General features: G+C 47.6%; 1 protein-coding gene across 1 annotated transcript in view; it reads right to left on the reverse strand.

The window, feature by feature from the left end:
• LOC306782174 (aromatic-L-amino-acid decarboxylase-like) overlaps positions 1 to 20,929 on the reverse strand; it is a 34,013-nt gene that overhangs the window by 3,473 nt on the left and 9,611 nt on the right. The window contains exons 10-12 of the mRNA XM_079275409.1: positions 2,635 to 2,711; positions 429 to 448; positions 208 to 306 (exon numbers count right to left, since the gene is read on the reverse strand). Coding sequence (XP_079131535.1) covers positions 208 to 306; positions 429 to 448; positions 2,635 to 2,711 — 196 coding nt within the window. The remainder of the gene's footprint in view (positions 1 to 207; positions 307 to 428; positions 449 to 2,634; positions 2,712 to 20,929) is intronic.

Below are 20,929 nucleotides of genomic sequence, written 5' to 3' on the forward strand. Positions count from 1 at the left end.
TCGGATCGCTTCAGAGCAAGGCAATCGGCGTTACCATGCTTTTGCACTCAGCAGCTCATGTTACCACAGTCTTTGGGAGGGGAGTGATGAGCAGAGGGGCAGTCAGTTGGTTGCAATCGGCAACCACACCGCTAGACGCCACCAAATCATACACACTGTCCCATTAAGGGCACAGACACATGGTGGATCATTCAGTTGGTCTCTTACCTTTCGTATATGAGCCTGCAGGCCATGGAGCCCATACATACGGAAGACAAACCACATCTTTAGTGAGCGAAATCTTCTTCCAAGTGGAATCTGCCAATGCTTCAGGACAGAGGAAGAGAGTAGGAGAGTGGTTATAGCTTTAACCTCTGCAAATTTGACGTGATGGGATTATTTGATTACTAGCAAATTGTAGAAACATAATTAACATTGATTCATCTTACCCGATAGTCTGTGATCAGCCCTGTTGAAGGAAGAAACAGTTCAGGAATCAGTAAAAAATGTCACATCACAAAGTAATCTTGAACATTGTGAATGGTGCATTTTCAATCTATTCCAGGGTCGGTCTCGTCATTAGATTATCATACAAAAAAAGAGCAATTTCCCTTTTTCTCCTGAAACAACAAAAGAGGAAACAACAACTTGCACCGATGAAGCTGAATCAACAAAGCTCTGAAATTGAGCATTATCAGCTTCATAACATTATCCATTGTAAAGCTATTTTGTTTTTACTGTCCAGGTGTTGCTGTCATTACGCCCACCCCCTATACAGTATGTCACTGATCACAGCACTGTCAGTCCACACAGACCACTGGCTACAGATATTTCATCTGTACAGAATGGGGCCTGTGTTAGCTGCTGCTAATACCCACTAATTAGATTGAATAGTCCAGATTGTGTGAGCAAAAGGCTTTTGTAAGGTGCCTCAGAGTGGTGGGAGGTAGCTGTTTGTCGTTCTCTCTGTCTGCTTGTCTGTCAGACAAATTATAGTGCAGCTCTGAGCCCAGCTGCAGGCTAGGAGCATATACACCAGCACACACCATTGTAGCAGATGTGGATACATATAGACACAGAATCAAATTCTTTTTTTTTTTTTAAAGTCAAGTGTGATTCATCCTCATTTTGAAGATTGATCTTGATGATGATTTTCATGATGTTAATGATGTGTCAGTTCATAATCTGTCCTAGCTGCCCCATCTGTTTTGCGTATGTGCAAGAACGTCCACTAAGTCTGCCTTGCAGGTAGACCCGTATATGGGAATATGAAAAATAAGAATAATGCGTGTTGTTGTTGTTATTATTATTATTATCAAACCTATTGTTGGGAAAAATCAAAATGACTAATTAGTATGTGTTTAAATGATTAAAGAATGTTATACATTTAACAGAAGCTCATGTCCTCTGTCGTGTTTAAGGCATGTGTCTTTGCAAAGAATAAATGTCCAATGATTAATGATTTTTACACCAGTCTCGGGTGAATTTTTCTAACACCTATGTATGATCGATAAGTCTGAAATATACTCTTCAACTTTTGTTAGTAAAAATCTGGAGACTTCATCAGGGTTGGAGAGGCTAGCGGTGAGGGGAGAGCCAGGGCTCAAAGAGCATGTTGAAGACTGCAAATCTAGAGGCGGGGGGTGGGTGGGGGGGGGGGTGCACTGGAGGACAGCGGATACCCCCTGCATACCTCCCACCTACCCACTGGTTCCCCAACACTCAACCTCTATCCCAAGGCCCCTAAAGAGCCTCCAGCACCCCACTGTGCTCTGCTCCTCATCCAGAGAACCAGAGGGAGATCAGTGGGGTTCGCTCTGTTCTTGTGGAGCGGCTCTTGAAAGAACTCCAGCGAGCTCACAGCACAGTCTGTGAGATTGACTGGCCGGCTGGCTAGCTATCGACCCCCGCAGAAGTTAGCTCCCCAAAACGTTAGGGCAACCGTTGTTCGGACCAGGTAGTCTTCCTTGGGAATACGGGGGTCGCTACTTCTAGTTTGAAGCACCGGTCAGCATCATAGTATAGGCTAACGTTAGCGTTCAGCAGCCAATCAGAAGCAGAGTAGGGGTTGGGTACTAAGATGCACAGAACGGATCAGCAGGGACAGATCGGACGGTGACAGGGTGTAATAATCACATGAAGTCACAAATACAGTAAATTAGCTTAACGACAGGTAGAAAATTACAGAACTGGCTCACAGAAGCCAACATTGAATAGTTAACACACACACACACTTTTTTCACAAATCCCAAACCTTGTTGACAGAATGCATTCCCTAAAACTAAGTCTAAACACAAAGAAATCCTCCCTCTCAAGCTCTAAAACTCACATAAGTCCTCACAAACATAGAAGTACAAGAGCGCTCTCACACACACCTGTCGAGTTGTCACACATTCATCTTCATGCCTGTGTTCATCTGGTTTAAGCTACACGACACTGTATTTTAAGAGCATGGTGCCCCGCTTCAGTAGTTATTGTTGAATCGGATGTGTGTGAATTTTGGCTCAAATGGGCACACTAACCACCTTCCTCACAATATGAACAGTAAACAAGGTCACAACTGTTCATTTTTGTCACTATGTTATGCAGTAGACCCCAGATTCATCCAACCTGATCTGTGATCATGGATTCAAACACTTTAAGTGAAATGACTACCTGACTCCTGGTTTTCATGTTTCAGGTAGATTGGTTCCATCTTGAAGGCTCCAATGATGTCCTCTCTCTTCTTCACCCTGTTGATTAGATTAGATTCAACTGTAATCTGAGTACAAATACTGAGACAACGAAATGCTGTCTCAGTAAACCATTCAAAAATACAAATACAATATTTAAGACTTTAACTCTTTCTATGAAAATGGTATTTTGATGATTATGTATGGGCAGGAATATGTGTCATAGAAACTGAATTCCTATAAACTTGAAACTGAATGCAATTTAATTCAGTTGCCCGGAAACTATTTGATCCTCACTGTTGGGGTCTGACTCTGACCATATGGCTTAAACATGTGCTGTGGACAAAGAGAATCGGGCCTTCACTGTTTCAAGCACAGGTCTCATCCTGACTTGTAGTTTGAGGAGAGCAAAGGGATTTCACACTCAGGTGTGAATTCCTCCCCCCCAAAAAACCATGGTAACCGCTGCAGTCTCATTGGCCGAAGGCCAGGAGACCCCAGGACCCCTGTGGTTCAGCCGATGTTCTATAAAACTGTTTTTAGTTCACACTTCTAGGCTTTTTTCCAACTCTCCCTCCGGGGTTAACAGGAGGCACACACCGCTCTCCTCGCCCGGACCCCCCCCCTGTCCAGGCCACAGAGAATCCAGCTTTTCCCCTTCGACCTCGGTTGAGTTAGGAAGCACACCACGCTCTCTTCGCTCGGACACCCCCGTCCAGGCCACAGAAGAACCAACTTTCCCCGCCAGCGCAACGCTGGCCACGAGGAAACAACGGCCCTCAAACCCTCACGAGCCATTTCGCTGGACGAAACAGCCCGCGATAACGAATCTGCATCAGCATTCGTTCAGGGCTTTCTGCTTCTTTTTATTTTGTGCACAAACCGGCACAGAGGAGCCGACGAAGCCTCGCTCCTCTCCTGACCGATGATTACCGGGAGACCTACGGACCACGTCGTCTCAGCCGAAGTTAAACTGTCCTCCCTGCAGCGAGGACAGATCACGTCTGCGTTTGCTCCCGAGCCACGCCAACGGACCGAAGCCGCACCAGCAACGCCGTGCGACACACAGCGCCCGCTGCAAAGCCGCGCTGCAAGCAGCCCCCCCCCTGTCCCCCTTCCCGACGAGGAAGACGGACCACTTTGCCACAAACACTTCCACGTTGCAACGAAGCATCTACAAGTAAGGTTCTTGGCATTTGGGCATAGCTTAGCTTAAATTAACTTAAGTTTAATTCAGGCCATTCATTTATATGTTGATATTCCCGTGTTTTTGTTGTTTAAATTACTGTCGCGTGATATCGAGATATTACGCAACTCCTCGCGGACGAGAGAAGCTCCGCTGTATTTGTGTATTAACTGTGACTGTTTGCTTGGATTTATTTGATTTCTTTTCATTGGTTTTACGACACTTCGTGTAGTATTCTCTGCTCATTAAATCAGCTCTGTGAGTGAAGTGTGGAATCTCGGCTATCGTACATAACTGCTGGCAGTTCTACCGACAACGGCACGTTATGTACGATACGCCAGACACCCCCATTATCACTACAACGCGGACAGCACGCAGAAGCTTGATTCATGACCCCCCACCTTTGCTCTCTCTTTCTTCTCTCTGCCCCGGGAGAAACCCCATTGAAACGATCGCCTCACATCACGTGCTGCCCAGGCACACGTGAATTACATACAGCAGCCCCATTCTGCCATTTTGTCCGGGTCCCTCGACTCCGCCATCTTTGTAGTTTTTAGCTGTAGTTCTTAAGGCCCCTCCCCTTTGGCCAGCGTCACTCGACGCCGCCATCTTTGTAGTCTTTCGAGTAGCTGTAAGACTCCTTCCTGTTCACCCACAGACCCACACACACATACACATACACACACAGACATACACCCTCATCCACTTTATTCATTCTTTAGTTTAGGCATATAAAATTGTATGATAACGTTTGTTGGTTGCAATATTAATTGATTTGATCATTTATTATTTTGATTCAATAAACTCTGTTATACTTTCAGGAGCAGTCGTCTGTGATTACTTGTGCATATGTATTTGATAAGACTGTATGTAGTAGCCTGTGCTCGAACTTAAAAACCTTCACTGTCACTGAATGTGTAGTCATACGCAGACTATTGACATTATGAGTGACTACTAATTATGAGACTTAGTTTTATCGTTTGGTTATTGGTCCCTGTTCGCAGGGTGGTGCCCCGTTTATATTAATAATCATTAATAATTGTTACATACATCAATAATTCTATTGATGTCAAGAATTCAGTTTCTTAAATGCTGATAACCCAAACACGCTCCTTTAGATCCCAACATAATGGTGCCCCGTGTGAGGGTACGTTATTCCAGTTTTGTTACAGTATATATGCACATTAATCCATAATTATTTTTGAATAATTAATTTTCCAAAAAAATTATTTTGTTTCGAAAAATTATTTTTTTTCTTCTTTTGAATGATCCAAATTCCTGAAACTTATTTACCAAAATAGGTAGGCTTTGATATTCAAAATATTTTCTTATTGTAATTAAATTTTTGATTTTAAATCCAGATTTTTAATCTTAATCTTTAATTCCCTTCTCAAAATTTTATTTCGGTTCCAGGTTTAATTATTCGTTTCATTTCTTAAAACTAACAGCCAGCTGTGTAGTAGATTTGATCGTTTATTTGTAATACCTTGCTTGCTTTCTTAAATCCTCCAAAGAAGTTACACACAGCTGTCACAGGCCCAAAGTGCTAAACCACATTAGCATTTTCGCACCTCTGGCTGCAAAGCAGTAGTGATACCTCAGAGCAGCAACAGTAGAAACGTAAGTCACAGAGCTAGACATTTCACTGTGCGCCTGCATGAACCGTAACACTAACAGTAATTAACATCTAACAGTAGAAATCCTAAGTTACAGAACTAGACATTTCACTGAGAACCGTAAACACTAACAGTTTCCGTTCTAACACTAGGGAATTAACAACCACTGGGAGTCACACTCATTAGAGAGAATGAGCGACGAGAAATTCCCCATTCCTGGAGCTGTAGCTCCAGAAGACACCGCATTACGAGATGCGGTGGCTGATGTCCTCGGACTCACAGCAAAGGAAAGAGAGTACTTTGTAAAATACACTGCTGTCCTATGCGACGAGCAATTAGAGCAACTGGTGGCTTATGTAAATAACCCAGCAGGTAACAGAGAGCGCCTGATTCAGGACGTAATCGGCGAAATACTGCTCATCTACCATCAGAAAATGCAGCTGCAAGCTGCCCGAACCCGGGCACAGAGCGACGAGCAGCAACGCGAGATCTGGACACTCCGAACAGAGGTTCAGGAGTTGTCACGTGACTGTAGAGCCCTACAGTCAGAAAATAGTAGCCTGCGCAGTGACCTCAGAGAGGTCAACCTAGAACTCTCTAAAGCATCAGAGAGTGATGACAAACTGAAAGCGCTTCAAGGTGTTCCAGCAACCCCGGTAGGTACTGCTACCCCCTACCGAGCCTTTCAGCCCAGTCATTTCTTTGTCTCGGCTCCCTCATTCCCCGAGACCCGAACCACCTTGCATTTCTTGAAAGCGACATCCCCAACCAGGAGGAGAGAGGACCAACACCAGGTCCTAGTCGGCCCAGGTGGCTTCAAAACCACCTCAGGTGAACGCAATCCTCCACGCAGTTCACGAGCGCGACAAGAACTGACCCCATCCCCCTCAGGGAGGGAGGATGATAGTCGTTACCACCATCGCGAGTATGGAGACTCAGACGACTCGGACGGCCCAGGCCCCATCAACCTTGGAGGCCTGCGTACTCGACAGATTGAGTCTCTGGTAAAAGACGTAGAGCGCTTTAATCCCGATAATCACGACTCGAGCATCGATGACTACCTTAGGGAGATCGATCGCTGTCTCCTCGACCTATCGCGCCCCTCATCGCGCGAAAAGCTAAAGCTAGTGTGGAAAACAACAGCGCGAAGCGTCCACGCTTTCGTGGAAACGCTCCAGCCGAGCATCCGCGACTGCTATTCATCCCTTTGTCACGCCCTTAGGGAGGAGTACTCCCTGTACACCGACCCAGCTTCTGCCACCCTCGGCGCCTTTGCCATTTCCCAGGAAAGGCTAGAGTCTCCGAGAGACTACTTCAGGCGCTTTAGATCTGCGTACTTCCAAGGACGTAACGCCCCAGGTCTAGAAGAAGACCATGCCTTCAAGTCGCTATTCCTGCACAATCTCCACGACAACGTGAGATACGATGTTACCATGCACTGCAGAACGAGTAACCTCACCATGCCAGAGATTAGGAAATACGCGCAACTTGCATGGGAGACACGCGGACGGCCGACAAATCGGTACGAAGACACCGCCATAGTCTTAGGCATCCAACAGTCGAGCGACTCCGACCTAGCGTCGGAAGACGACGAGAGGACTTGGCCTAGCGAGCCCTGGTCACCCCCGAGGAACAGACGACCCTGGCGGTCGAAAGACCAACGGAACCAGGGGGGTGAAAGACACCCTCAAGGGCAACCCATCAGGTAACGCTGACTCGCAGCCCACCTGACTAAGCCAAGTGACCTTTCCCCCTGCTGCCAAGTCGACGTGGTAGGGGGGGGGAAGAGAACTCAGCACACTTCCGGAAACGACCACTCCCATTTCGCACCTCGTTCTTCAACCTTCTTGGGCGACCTTGTTCGCAAAGGCAATGCCCGTTATGTATATATCTATACATATTCTTCAGTCTTACTGGGGGGTCATAACACTCTTGCTCTACCCGACTCCGGGTCAGAAACGAGCCTCATGTGTTCCCCCAACTTTTCGCATACACCTCTAGGGTGCCACAACCTTAGCACCCTGGCTCCTAAGATCTTTCGTCAACTAAGCCTTCTTCTCCTGCTCTGTCAGCATGAGCCACCTCCAGCTTGTTCAACGAAGCCACCGCCTTCTTTCAGCCGAGTCATCGCCCGGGCCTGTCAAGTCGCCAGTGCCGTAGGTAACTGAACTTGACCTGTGCGCCGGACCTGTCTCCATCTCTAATTAGGAGGGTGGGGGGAGGGAGATATCACCAGCCCGCCATGACACACTCCAGAGTGAAACTGTTCGCGATGTTTCCCTGAGTGCTGACGGTAACGTGGGATATCCGCCCTCGCCACTTGAACAGCGCGAGGGGGGTGGGCTCTCTGACAACAGAAACTTAGAGAGATGCACTTCACAGGAAGTACACTCTAATCTCGCCAGTGCCGAAACCAACCGGCAGAATGGCAGCTTACTATTGACTACTAACGTTTAACTGCATGCTCCAACTCACCCTGTAGACATGCACTAACCGCTAACACAGCCTACTTCAACCAGAACAGTTGCATGACCTGACAAATCATTGCGACTGTAAACTGATGCTCCACTCTCATAGAGAACCCTTTGCATGCTTTATAGACTCTACCAGAAGTCACCAAAGAGGACATAACCTCTGCCGTAGCAGTCAGATTTAACCCAGGACCTCATCCGAGAAGGCTCAGCTGTCAACAGCTGGAGCAGCGAGAGACCAGCCTAGCTAGTCACACTAGCCGTGCTAACGAAATCTGTAAATCTGCTACCACTACTGTTATGCAACCCTCACAGGTGCCTCTGGCCTATAGTCTTGGCAACGCAACTCCAATATCGATAGATTCCAAAACTTAGACACAGGACTCGCTCTAAATCTACCGATTAGAGAGAGGTAGACGCACATATCATGTACTAATAGATCCAGAAGCGACAGACTAACTGGATTCCCTCCTATTCATAACACCACGTAGCCAACCTACGACTGCTCCGCCAACGGACTCCAGTCCTGTCTAGGAGTTGAACCAGTAACCACTGTTTGCCCCTCACCTGCTTCTTGTCTTTCTATTCTTTCCTTCTCTCTCTTTTGTGTCTTGTTTTGTTTATTTGGGTTGTTACTTTCTTTGACACTATGCCGCAATGCTAGATTATCACAACATCATAATAGCGATTGAATTATTTGGGAATAATGTTTTGCTCACCTATGATTTGAATTGTGTATGATAGTAGATGTAGGTAGAAGTAGTTAAAGTCATCTGCCCAGATGCCACCTTAGTCATCTGCCCAGATGCCAATGAACTCTGAACTTGAACACCATGAACTTGACCACTATGAACAATGAACACTGCCTGTTTTAACCACTGCTTTTGGTCTCAGGAACACTTGGACTGTCTCACCTCTTCAGGTTTCCCCACCACATGGATGCACATGCCAGCCCTTGGTTTGCTCTAAAGACCGAAGCCAACACCTCGCTCTTCAGAACAAAGGGGGGATGTTGGGGTCTGACTCTGACCATATGGCTTAAACATGTGCTGTGGACAAAGAGAATCGGGCCTTCACTGTTTCAAGCACAGGTCTCATCCTGACTTGTAGTTTGAGGAGAGCAAAGGGATTTCACACTCAGGTGTGAATTCCTCCCCCCCAAAAAACCATGGTAACCGCTGCAGTCTCATTGGCCGAAGGCCAGGAGACCCCAGGACCCCTGTGGTTCAGCCGATGTTCTATAAAACTGTTTTTAGTTCACACTTCTAGGCTTTTTTCCAACTCTCCCTCCGGGGTTAACAGGAGGCACACACCGCTCTCCTCGCCCGGACCCCCCCCCTGTCCAGGCCACAGAGAATCCAGCTTTTCCCCTTCGACCTCGGTTGAGTTAGGAAGCACACCACGCTCTCTTCGCTCGGACACCCCCGTCCAGGCCACAGAAGAACCAACTTTCCCCGCCAGCGCAACGCTGGCCACGAGGAAACAACGGCCCTCAAACCCTCACGAGCCATTTCGCTGGACGAAACAGCCCGCGATAACGAATCTGCATCAGCATTCGTTCAGGGCTTTCTGCTTCTTTTTATTTTGTGCACAAACCGGCACAGAGGAGCCGACGAAGCCTCGCTCCTCTCCTGACCGATGATTACCGGGAGACCTACGGACCACGTCGTCTCAGCCGAAGTTAAACTGTCCTCCCTGCAGCGAGGACAGATCACGTCTGCGTTTGCTCCCGAGCCACGCCAACGGACCGAAGCCGCACCAGCAACGCCGTGCGACACACAGCGCCCGCTGCAAAGCCGCGCTGCAAGCAGCCCCCCCCCTGTCCCCCTTCCCGACGAGGAAGACGGACCACTTTGCCACAAACACTTCCACGTTGCAACGAAGCATCTACAAGTAAGGTTCTTGGCATTTGGGCATAGCTTAGCTTAAATTAACTTAAGTTTAATTCAGGCCATTCATTTATATGTTGATATTCCCGTGTTTTTGTTGTTTAAATTACTGTCGCGTGATATCGAGATATTACGCAACTCCTCGCGGACGAGAGAAGCTCCGCTGTATTTGTGTATTAACTGTGACTGTTTGCTTGGATTTATTTGATTTCTTTTCATTGGTTTTACGACACTTCGTGTAGTATTCTCTGCTCATTAAATCAGCTCTGTGAGTGAAGTGTGGAATCTCGGCTATCGTACATAACTGCTGGCAGTTCTACCGACAACGGCACGTTATGTACGATACGCCAGACACCCCCATTATCACTACAACGCGGACAGCACGCAGAAGCTTGATTCATGACCCCCCACCTTTGCTCTCTCTTTCTTCTCTCTGCCCCGGGAGAAACCCCATTGAAACGATCGCCTCACATCACGTGCTGCCCAGGCACACGTGAATTACATACAGCAGCCCCATTCTGCCATTTTGTCCGGGTCCCTCGACTCCGCCATCTTTGTAGTTTTTAGCTGTAGTTCTTAAGGCCCCTCCCCTTTGGCCAGCGTCACTCGACGCCGCCATCTTTGTAGTCTTTCGAGTAGCTGTAAGACTCCTTCCTGTTCACCCACAGACCCACACACACATACACATACACACACAGACATACACCCTCATCCACTTTATTCATTCTTTAGTTTAGGCATATAAAATTGTATGATAACGTTTGTTGGTTGCAATATTAATTGATTTGATCATTTATTATTTTGATTCAATAAACTCTGTTATACTTTCAGGAGCAGTCGTCTGTGATTACTTGTGCATATGTATTTGATAAGACTGTATGTAGTAGCCTGTGCTCGAACTTAAAAACCTTCACTGTCACTGAATGTGTAGTCATACGCAGACTATTGACATTATGAGTGACTACTAATTATGAGACTTAGTTTTATCGTTTGGTTATTGGTCCCTGTTCGCAGGGTGGTGCCCCGTTTATATTAATAATCATTAATAATTGTTACATACATCAATAATTCTATTGATGTCAAGAATTCAGTTTCTTAAATGCTGATAACCCAAACACGCTCCTTTAGATCCCAACATCACTGAAAATCCAACTCTATATAATTCCACATTCAGTTCTTAAAATTGAAATTCAGTTTAATTAGACAAACATCCACTCGCCATACCAGTGCTGGGTCGAACCTGTCTAACAGCAGCAACAGACTTTTAAAGTTTGCTCATATTGTTACGTATGGTTCTATATCCTGCTGTGAATGTTTGTGCATGCGTGGGTGGGTGTGTGTGCGTGTGTGTGTATTCTGTGTCTTTTGAGTTCTAGGTGCAGCTCCCTGACGAGTGATTGAGGGCACCTGGATGAGGATGTGGGTTACCTATGTAAGCGCCTCCTAGCTCCGCCCTCGCTCTCTCTCTCTCATCTGCATGGCACCAGACCCTGGTCTTCAGTTTGATTTGCACATTACAGTTTATTTGTGTCCTGTAATAAACTGCCACCTGTGGTTTTTGAATCGAACTTGGTGTTGTGTCCCTCCTTGTGTTGCGACTTCCGAGCCGGTCGTAACATAATGGGGGCTCGTCCGAAGCTCAGTTAGCCTTCGGTAGTTCTTTACGCCTCGACTTGGTAGGTTCAGGCTGATGTCACCACTTAAGGTAGAATTTTTATTTTTTCCTCTGAGCTTGCCTGGTTAATAATAATAATAATAATAATAATAACTTTAATTTATATAGCGCCTTTCAGGGGACCCAAGGCCGCTTTACAAGAGTAACAGTTTAGACACAAACAGTTTAGACAAACAGTCAGAAAAACAGAACAAGTAAACTAGGGGCCGAAAGCCTTGGCGAACAGATGGGACTTGAGGGCCCTTTTGAAGGCGTCCAGAGTGGAGATGTTGCGGATCATCGCAGGGAGAGAGTTCCAGAGGGTGGGGGCTGCCACACTGAAAGCTCTGTCCCCGAAGGTTCGCAGTTTGGTGCGGGTGGTGGCAAGCAGGCCAGAGTCTGAAGACCGCAGGTTCCGGGGAGGGGCATGTGGGCGGAGGAGGTCCGATAGGTACTGGGGGGCATGGGCATGGAGGGACTTGTAGGTGAGGAGGAGGATCTTGTATGAGATGCGGGACTTGACCGGGAGCCAGTGGAGGTTGATGAGGGTGGGGGTGATGTGCTGCCAGGGCTTTGTGTGCGTGAGAACCCTGGCGGCAGAGTTTTGTCCATACTGGAGCCTGTCCAGGGTTTTGTTGGGTACCCCGAACAGGACACCATTGCAGTAGTCCAAGCGGGAGGTGACAAATGCATGGACCAGGGTTTCAGCAACAGACTCCGAGAGTGACGGTCGGAGTCTGGCAATGTTCCGGAGATGGAAAAAGGCAGTTTTGGTGACGGACTTGATGTGGGACTCGAAGGAAAGGGTGGAGTCCAGGATGACACCCAGGTTGCGGACTTCAGGAGATGGGGAGTAGGAGCAGCCGTAAAACTCGAGGATGAAGTCACCAACCTTCCGGAGCAGCGCCTTGGGTGCCACAACCATGAGCTCTGTCTTCTTGGTGTTGAGTTTGAGGAGATTTGATGACATCCAGGTTTTTATTTCATGCAGGCAGTTGACAAGGGACTGAGGGGGGAACTGGGAGGATGGAGTAGTACTGAGATAGATTTGAGTGTCATCAGCATAGCAGTGGAAGTTCAGTCCATGATGGCGGATGATCTTGCCGAGGGGGAGCATGTAGATGGTGAAGAGGAGGGGGCCAAGCACAGAGCCTTGGGGCACGCCATGATTGACTGGGGCTAGGGGGGAAATAGAGCCGTTGAAGGAAACAAACTGTTCCCTGTTATGGAGGTAGGATGAAAACCAGGAGAGGGCGGTGCCAGTGACCCCTAGAAGGTCAGATAGGCGGTTGAGGAGGATGGTATGGGAGACAGTGTCAAATGCTGCAGAGAGGTCCAGGAGGATGAGGATGCTGAGGCGGCCAGAGTCAGCAGCAATGAGGAGATCGTTGATGATCTTAATGAGGGCGGTCTCCGTGCTGTGTTGGAGTCTGAAGCCGGATTGGAGGGGCTCATAGAGCTCATGGTTGGACATGTGGAGATGGAGTTGGCCGGCGACTACTCTTTCCAGAGTCTTACTGAGGAAGGGGAGGTTGGAGATCGGCCGGTGGTTGTGGAGGTCATCAATGTCCAGGCCAGGCTTTTTGAGGATGGGGGTGACTGAGGCAGTTTTGAAGCTGGTAGGGACAATACCAGATGCCAAAGAAGCGTTGATGATGTCCACCATGTAGGGGCAGAGGGTGGGTAAGCAGTCCTTGACCAGGGCTGTAGGCATGGGGTCCAGGGAGCAGGTGGACGTCTTGGCCGAGCTGACCAACTTGGCCAGTTGGGGAGCATCCACAGGGGAGAAGGAGGAGAGGTCACAAAGGGAGAGGTACGGCGCTGAGGGGGCGTTGCCAGGTGGCTGAAGTGCGGGTGGAGGGGGAGGGGGAGGGGCTGGTGTCAGGAGCTGCTGGTGGATGGAGTCGACTTTCGCCTGGAAGAAGTCGAGGAATTTGGAGCAGAGATCGGGAGCACCAGAGGGATGGGGGGCGTCAATGGGGCGGAGTAGGCGGTTGATGGTGGAGAACAATGATCGAGGGTTGCTTTGCTGGGCACCGATCAAACGAGAGTAGTATACTGTTTTGGCCTGAGAGAGAGCTTCCTTGTAGGTTTCCACATGGTCACGAAAGGCCAGGAGGTGGACCGTGAGGCCAGTTTTTTTAGAAAGCCTCTCCAGCTGGCGACCAGAGGCCTTCATGCTGCGGAGTTCGGAAGTGAACCAGGGGGCAGGGCGGGTGAAGGAAACAGTCCGGGTTTTGATGGGGGCGAGAGAGTTGAAACTGAGGGATAAGGCAGCGTTGTAGTGGGCTACCAGGCCGTCCACGGTGGAGTCGGAGGGAGCCGAGGCCATGTGGGTAGCTATCAGGTTGGATAGGGCTGGTGCACTCACAGTCTTGATGTTCCTAAACATGATGGTGCATTTAGGATGCTGCCTGGGCAGGGAGACAGGAACAGTGAAGAGGATGGCGTGATGGTCAGATACAGCCAGGTCCAGACGCTGTAGGTCGGGGGGTGGTGGGCCGGTAGAGCACACCAGGTCCAGTGTGTGGCCTTTGTTGTGGGTGGGACCCTTGACATGTTGCTTGATGCTGAAACAGTCCAGGAGTGACAGGAATTCAGTAGCAAACTTGCAGTTGCTGGAGTCCACATGAATGTTGAAATCGCCAAGCAGGAAAATTGATGGAGACATGGAGAAGAGAGAGGTGAGCAACTCAGAAAGCTCAGACAGGAAGGTAGTGGAGGCTTTAGGTGGGCGGTAGATGAGGGCGACCAGGAGCGGAGCAGACCCAGCCAGTTTGAAGACAACACACTCGAATGAGGAGGTTGTAGGTACTGGGAGCTCTTTGACCAGGATGCCGGCTCGGTGGATAACAGCCAGTCCACCGCCACGACCCAGGAAGCGGGGCTTCTGGATGTATACATAGCCTGGGGGTGTGGCTTGGTTGAGTGTCACGAAGTCCTGCTGATTTTGCCATGTCTCTGTTAGGCATAGAATGTCAATGCTTCTGTCAGTGATAATGTCGTGAATGAGTAATGCTTTGTTGTTGAGGGAGCGAGTATTCAGCAGCATAAACGTTGCAGTGTTGTTCGTAGATGCTGGGGAGGACGAGGAGGGAGAAACCAGCACACTGTCAGCACAGACCAGGGACCTCAGGTAGATAGAGCGAACGTGAGGATTGGTCGGATGACGTCGATTGTTGTGATGACGACATCGCAGTGCGACGGACCGACTGTCGGATACAACTGCGGGAATAGGAGTTTTGGAGTAGAAAAACTTGCGTCGGGATGCCCGGTGTATGTAGCGGGCACGACGCAGTAGTCCGAGAGACTTGATAACTGCGAGGCAGTCAGGGATGGTGTGGCTGGAAAAGTTTAGGAGTTCCAGCGGAGAGTATTGTAGGAGCACCATGAAGAGAACAGAGAGCCAGCTAGCAGCCGGCACCATTAGCCTGGTAGACACCGGACCTCGACCTTCAGCAGCGGCGATGGAAAGCAGCGAAGTCGCGTTGGCAGGACTGAGGGAGGGTTCGTGGAAGTTCCTGGCAGTGTGGCAGAGAAGAGCCCAGTCGGAGTGTTCCGGAGCGGGGATTCCACGGATGGCAGAGCACGTCGGATAGCTGGTTTTGCTAAGAGCTAAGAGCGGCGTCGGATAGCTTGTAAGCTAGTGGTAGGTCGGCAGAGGCTAGGAGCCGAACACCAGCCAAAGGTAATCAGCTGAGCAGTGGAAATGGTAGAAACACAAAAACCAGGGCAGGACAATCTTCAGACTGTGTTCAGGATTGAATAGATTAACGGCAGAGAGTGGTAGGAAACGAGAATTAAGTGTCGGCATGAAGAGCGGCGAAAAACACGCCAGCGTCCCCTCGATGCAGCTCTCACTCAAGCATGAAGGGCAAGCATTAAGAAAGCCTGCGGGTGTTTGAGAGACCAGCACCACTTTATTGTTTTTGGTGCGGTAACCCTGGGGTGGCCCCTGGCGTGTCCGAGAAAGCTGACGAAGACTAGTTGAGGTTCAGCCAGATAGAACTACATTTTCTTAGGTAGAGAGGAAACCAGGTGAGTTCAAGAATAGGTCAGTTTGAAATATTCATTCCTCAGGATAGTATGTGGTGGCATTTGCTGGCCTTTGTTCTTCACACATGCTGTATGCTGTGTGAGTAAGAGTGGAGAAATATTATTGTGCACACTAGTTTTGGTTAAATGCTAGGCTGTAGTTTTGTTCTTCTTTGAACCCTGATTCGTCTGGCTGGCTTAGTAAGCCACTGCTCATGCTTTTCTATTATCTGTGTGAGCTTCGTGTTCAGGTAGTCTCTTGCTTCTTGCAGGGACTACATTTTGTGGAACCTACTTTCTTCTCAGTGGAGGTAGAAAAGTAGTGTTTGGAATTTCAGTGTATCGTAGGGGTAAGAGTATTAACACTATTTTTATACTGTGTGGCCTGAAATAGTTAAGTAGCTGCTCTTGTATAGACAGCCTAGTGATTGGTGCATTTCAATTACACTCTGATTTTGTGTAGGTAAGCTGTGCTGTTTGGTAGCACTATTTCTGTGTGGTAGTGTTACTTTGTGTTGGTGGTTTGACTTACTTAGGAGGAGGCCATTGTTGGTTGTGCTACCTTGTAGAGATTTGTTCCTCAAAGTTGTTTTTGTGATCTCACAATGAATTCTGATTTTCAAGAGATCAGTGAAGGTCCTACAATAGAGCAGCTGGCTCAATGTACCAAAGCCCAGATCATGTCTATTGCAGAGCAGTACCATCTTGAAATTGCTCAAACGTCCCTTAAAAAAGGTCAGCTTAGAGCTAAGGTAGTCACTGCACTCATTGAACAGGGAGTGTTTCCCCGTGAATCTAGTCAGCTTGATGAGCAGCAGGGCTTTCATGTGTCTGCAGGTTCAACTGTTGGGAAGACTGAACAAGTAATCTTGAAGTCTCAAGATGCTCAATCTGTATGTTTGCAAGAATTGGAATGGCAATTCAGAATAAATGGCAGAACATTCTTAGTTTAGTAGTTTAGGTGTAAAGGTTTTTTTCTACACAAACTCTTTACAAGGCCTCCCATTGGATGCAACACAATTTGGTTCAAAAGTACAGATAACAAGGGCTGTTGTATTAAAGTTGCATTGTAATTCTAAAAAAAAAAAAAAGTCAGAAGGTACTAAGCCTGTAGGGCTAATAGTTTCAGTACCACAGCAGTTACCCTGTGTAGTTGGTCCTTGTCAGACCAATAAAAAACAGTGTGACTCCTTTCCACCATTCCGTATGGAGGTTTAAATAGCAATTTCTGATTCTGAGAAGCTCGTCCCAATTTGCATCCTTAGGGATACAGGAGCCTCGGTCCTTGTTTTTGGCAGGAGTTTTGCCTCTCTGAGAAGACCTCCACTGGTAGCAGTGCTTCAGTCAAAGGATGTGGGATGCGGTGGCTTAAAGCTCCATTGCATGTTGTTTATTTGCAATCTGAGTTGGTTACAGGCCTTGTCGTGGTGGTGATTCGTCCCCAGCTTCCTTTAGGGGGAGTAGACCTGCTTTTGGGTCATGATTTGGCTGGAGGGAAGGTGTTCCCTGCTCCCATTGTAGTGGATAGACCAACAGGCTCCGTAGTTGACAATTACCAGAGTGCTGATCTGTCATCTCGGTTGCCTAAAGTCCTTCCTGCTTGCATTGTAACTCGTGCCCAGTCAAGAAAGTATGACGATGTGGTGAATTTATCTGAAGTGGCTCCACCTGTTGACAGTCTAGAGGCTGATCCTGATCCTTCTGTAACTTCTGAGTTGCCTCTAGATAAGCTGTCCACTAATGCTGTTGGAAATGAGTATACTTAAGTTACCTGTCCTGTCACTGTGCCGGCTGGGCCTGACGCACAGTTGAAGGTTGGCAAGGAACAGCTGATAGCAGCCCAGAAGGCTGACCCTCCTTTGGCCAAGTGTATGGCAGCAGTGTTGCCTAAGGATGAGTGCTACTACTCATGCCACTTTTACTGGGAGGTTGGTATCCTCATGCGTAAGAGGGTTTCTTCTGTTGATGACAGTGAGTGGAGTACTACTGGTTGTTTCTGGTTCCCACAATGGTGACATTGTAAGGTTGATTGAGCAGCGTGCTTGTCGTGTCAGCCCATGGGAAGAGTCCAGATGCAGCCGGAGGTTCAATACTTAAAACAGCATGGTTTTGGATGACGCACTTATGGCTGTCATCTTAAGGAAGGGAGTCTTACGTATTGTTCTATACAGTGGTGTATAGTAACGAAGTAGAAATACTTCGTTACTGTACTTAAGTAGTTTTTTGGGGTATCTGTACTTTACTACTTATATTTCCGTTGACTTTTACTTTTACTTCACTACATTTTGCAAAGAAAACCGATACTTTTACTCCGATACATTTCCCCTGAAACCTTCGTTACTCGCTACAAAATCAAATCTATCTTCAGAAACAAAATGAATCATGAGAGCAGCGTCGGGGACTGTGGTGGAACACAGACTGCATGCAAGCAGGTTTGGTGAATCAGTGGTCCTAGCAGCAAGTTAAATCATTGGTTCATCACGTTAATGCACAATTGCAAACAAGTGCTCTCAAAGCCGCGGCGTTTTGATTCCCAGTGATGCCCAGGATGCTACATGCTATAAGCTAGCGGGCGACTACCTGAGTAGAATTCCACTCTACGATGACTGATTTCATGATGGAAGCAGAAATGGAAGCACCTGCTACTCCCGCAACAAACGACGGTGGTGACGAAGACCAACACCCGTGGATCGCTAGCGAGTTATTGAGCTGAGGAAGTGTTGACAGTTGTGACACCATAGGATTGACGGGAGCCGAGAGAGCGCAGCATTAGCGTTAGCATTAGCGTTAGCATTAGCATTAGCGTTAGCATTAGTGAAATCCTTCGCAGCTGTGCGCAAGCTGTGTGTGATGCTGAACACAATAGTGATGGGAAGTTTGGCTCTTTTCTGAGAGCCGGCTCTTTTAACTCGGCTCCCAAAGAAGAGCCGGCTCTTTCGACTCCCCAACGGCTCTTTATTTAGGATCTTTTGTAGCCTATATTTTACCTTAACATTGAAAAAGAATCATGGTTTATGTGTTGAAAACCCTTTTGCTTTCAGTGTTTTTATGAGAGACCTTATAATTGCCTAATTCTGTGCATTTATTCTGTGACAAAACCACTCTTACATTTGTTTATTTCAATTAAACCTTTTTATTGCACAAATTAACAATAAACTTCAAACAAATCCACAGAACCAAAACCAGAACCAAACTCCAGCAAACAGCATTAGTCCTCAGGGCAGGTTGGCATTCAGGAAGATCAGATGCCTCAGCTTGGATGGGCTGATACGATTTTGCCTCTCCGTGAGTATCTGCCCTGTTTTGGAGAAGATTCTCTCAGAAGGAACTGATGTGGCAACAATACATAGTCTCCCCTCCATCACCTTCACCAGGAGTGGAAAGACTGAGGCCTTGGCCTGCCACCAGCTCAGTGGGTCTTCTGCTCTCTGGATGAGGGGCTCCTCAAGGTAGCTCCTCACCTCCATCATAGCATCAGCTGTCGGATTTCTCCTTGAAGCATCTCCTGGAGCTCTGTCATCAAAAAGCCTCCAAACAGCAGAGGTTTGCTGCTCCTCCTCCACTTGGCCCTGTAATGGTGGAGCTGGCTGGCTGCTGGGGGTGCATTTTGCTGCTGTTGCTGCTGCTGCACTAATCCTCTGAAGAGCTTCATCAATAGCTCTACCATCACTGAAGGCAAGTTTTTTTAAACCTTGGATCCAATAAGGTAGTTTCTGAAAGGACAGTGTTGTACTCCATCCGCAGAAATTTGCGGTCCATGGCTGAACAAAGAGCAGCAACTAATTCCTTCACTTTCTGCACAGTTACTGTCCATTGGTTCTCGGCTGTCACCAGCTGCAGACCTTTGCAAAGCAGGAGCATTTTCGAGGCTGTGACATAGCTGAAGGAGAGAAAACAGCAACTTTTAGAATTTAGTTTTTTAAAAGTATACTGTATGTGTTGTGTTTGCAATGTATAATAGTGACTGAATAGTAGTAGAGAAAACAATGCTTCAATGGTTCTAGGTACCTGTCTGCACTTGTCTGCACTTATCTCCACAGTCACCTCCTGGAATGGTTGCAGGACGGCGCAGACCTCTTTCACCAGCTCCCATTCCTCTTGGTTTAATGGCTCAATAGATGAGTTGATGAGGGCCAGGGTGGAGATGATGGCATCTTTTATTTCAAGCATTCGTTTCAACATATAAAATGTTGAGTTCCACCTGGTGGCACACTCTTGTTTGGGCCTCAGTTCAGGAATCCCCATTTAGCGCTGTGTGGACTTTAGCTTCTGTGCTGCTACTGTGCTTTTGTGGAAAAACTCCACAACAGCCTTCACCTTATCCACGGTTGTTTTGATCACCTTCAGAGCATCTCTAACCACCAGGTTTAGTGTATGCGCCAGACATGGGTGATGGGTCCACTTCAAAATTTGTATGGCTTTGGTGATGTTTGCAGCATTAGCACTCACACAGCACACCACTTTGTCCTCTACTTGCCACTCTTTTGCCACTCTTAGTAGCTCCTCTGCCAAGTTTTCTGCAGTGTGTCTGTCGGTGAACTCGAAGCAGTCCAGAAGGCAAGATGTCATCTTGTAATCTTCAATAAAGTTGCAAGTGACAGACATGAAAGAGCAGGTTGTTCTGGAGGTCCAGCAGTCAGTTGTCAGGCAAACTGATGGAGCTTTTTTCACCCTTTCTTGCCATAATGCACATTCTGTGTCATATAGTTTTGGGATCATTGTTTGGGAAAGTGTTTTTCTACTGGGTAGAGTGTATGTGGAATTTAGGGCTTTGACAAAGTTTTTCATTCCTTTGTCCTCCACAATGGAAAAGGGTTGAAAATCAGAAGCTACCATTTTAGCCAACTCATCATCAATACTGTGCTGTTTGGCTGGGGTCATCAGTTTAGGTAAAAACTGACTTATTTTGCTTTGAGTTGCAGTAGGAGAGGTTATACTTGCACGCATGGGGATGGCAGTAGATGTTACAGCAGCTGTTGTTCTGGTATGAGACACACCAGGATCAGTAGATGGTGAGCTGGCTTGCCCTCTCTCCTCTAACTGCACTGTAGGATGGACAGTTCTGATATGTCTATGCAGGTTTGTGGTGGAACCTGCTCTTATAGTGACCTTCATTTTGCAGTGAAGGCACTCTGCTTTGTTGTTCCCAATATCTTTAAACTGCAGCCAGATGCTGCTTCGCTTTCTAGTGTCACTCATAGTTAAACTACACGACAATGCAAGACGCACACACGCTCCTCAGTCCTCACCGCTCTGTCTCTCTCTTCACTTGCAGTGGAGTCAAGTGGTGTGTCTGCCCCGCCCCCTCTCTGTTTACACATCCTTAATTCTCACGTGAATGCCGCATGCTGGTCGCCATGCTGGCCAATCATAACAGACCTCTGTCGTAACCAGAGCTGGGACTGAGCACTGAAAGTGAAACCTAAG

This window comes from Melanostigma gelatinosum, assembly GCF_949748355.1.
Source record: "Melanostigma gelatinosum genome assembly, chromosome: 9".
NCBI lineage: Eukaryota > Metazoa > Chordata > Actinopteri > Perciformes > Zoarcidae > Melanostigma > Melanostigma gelatinosum.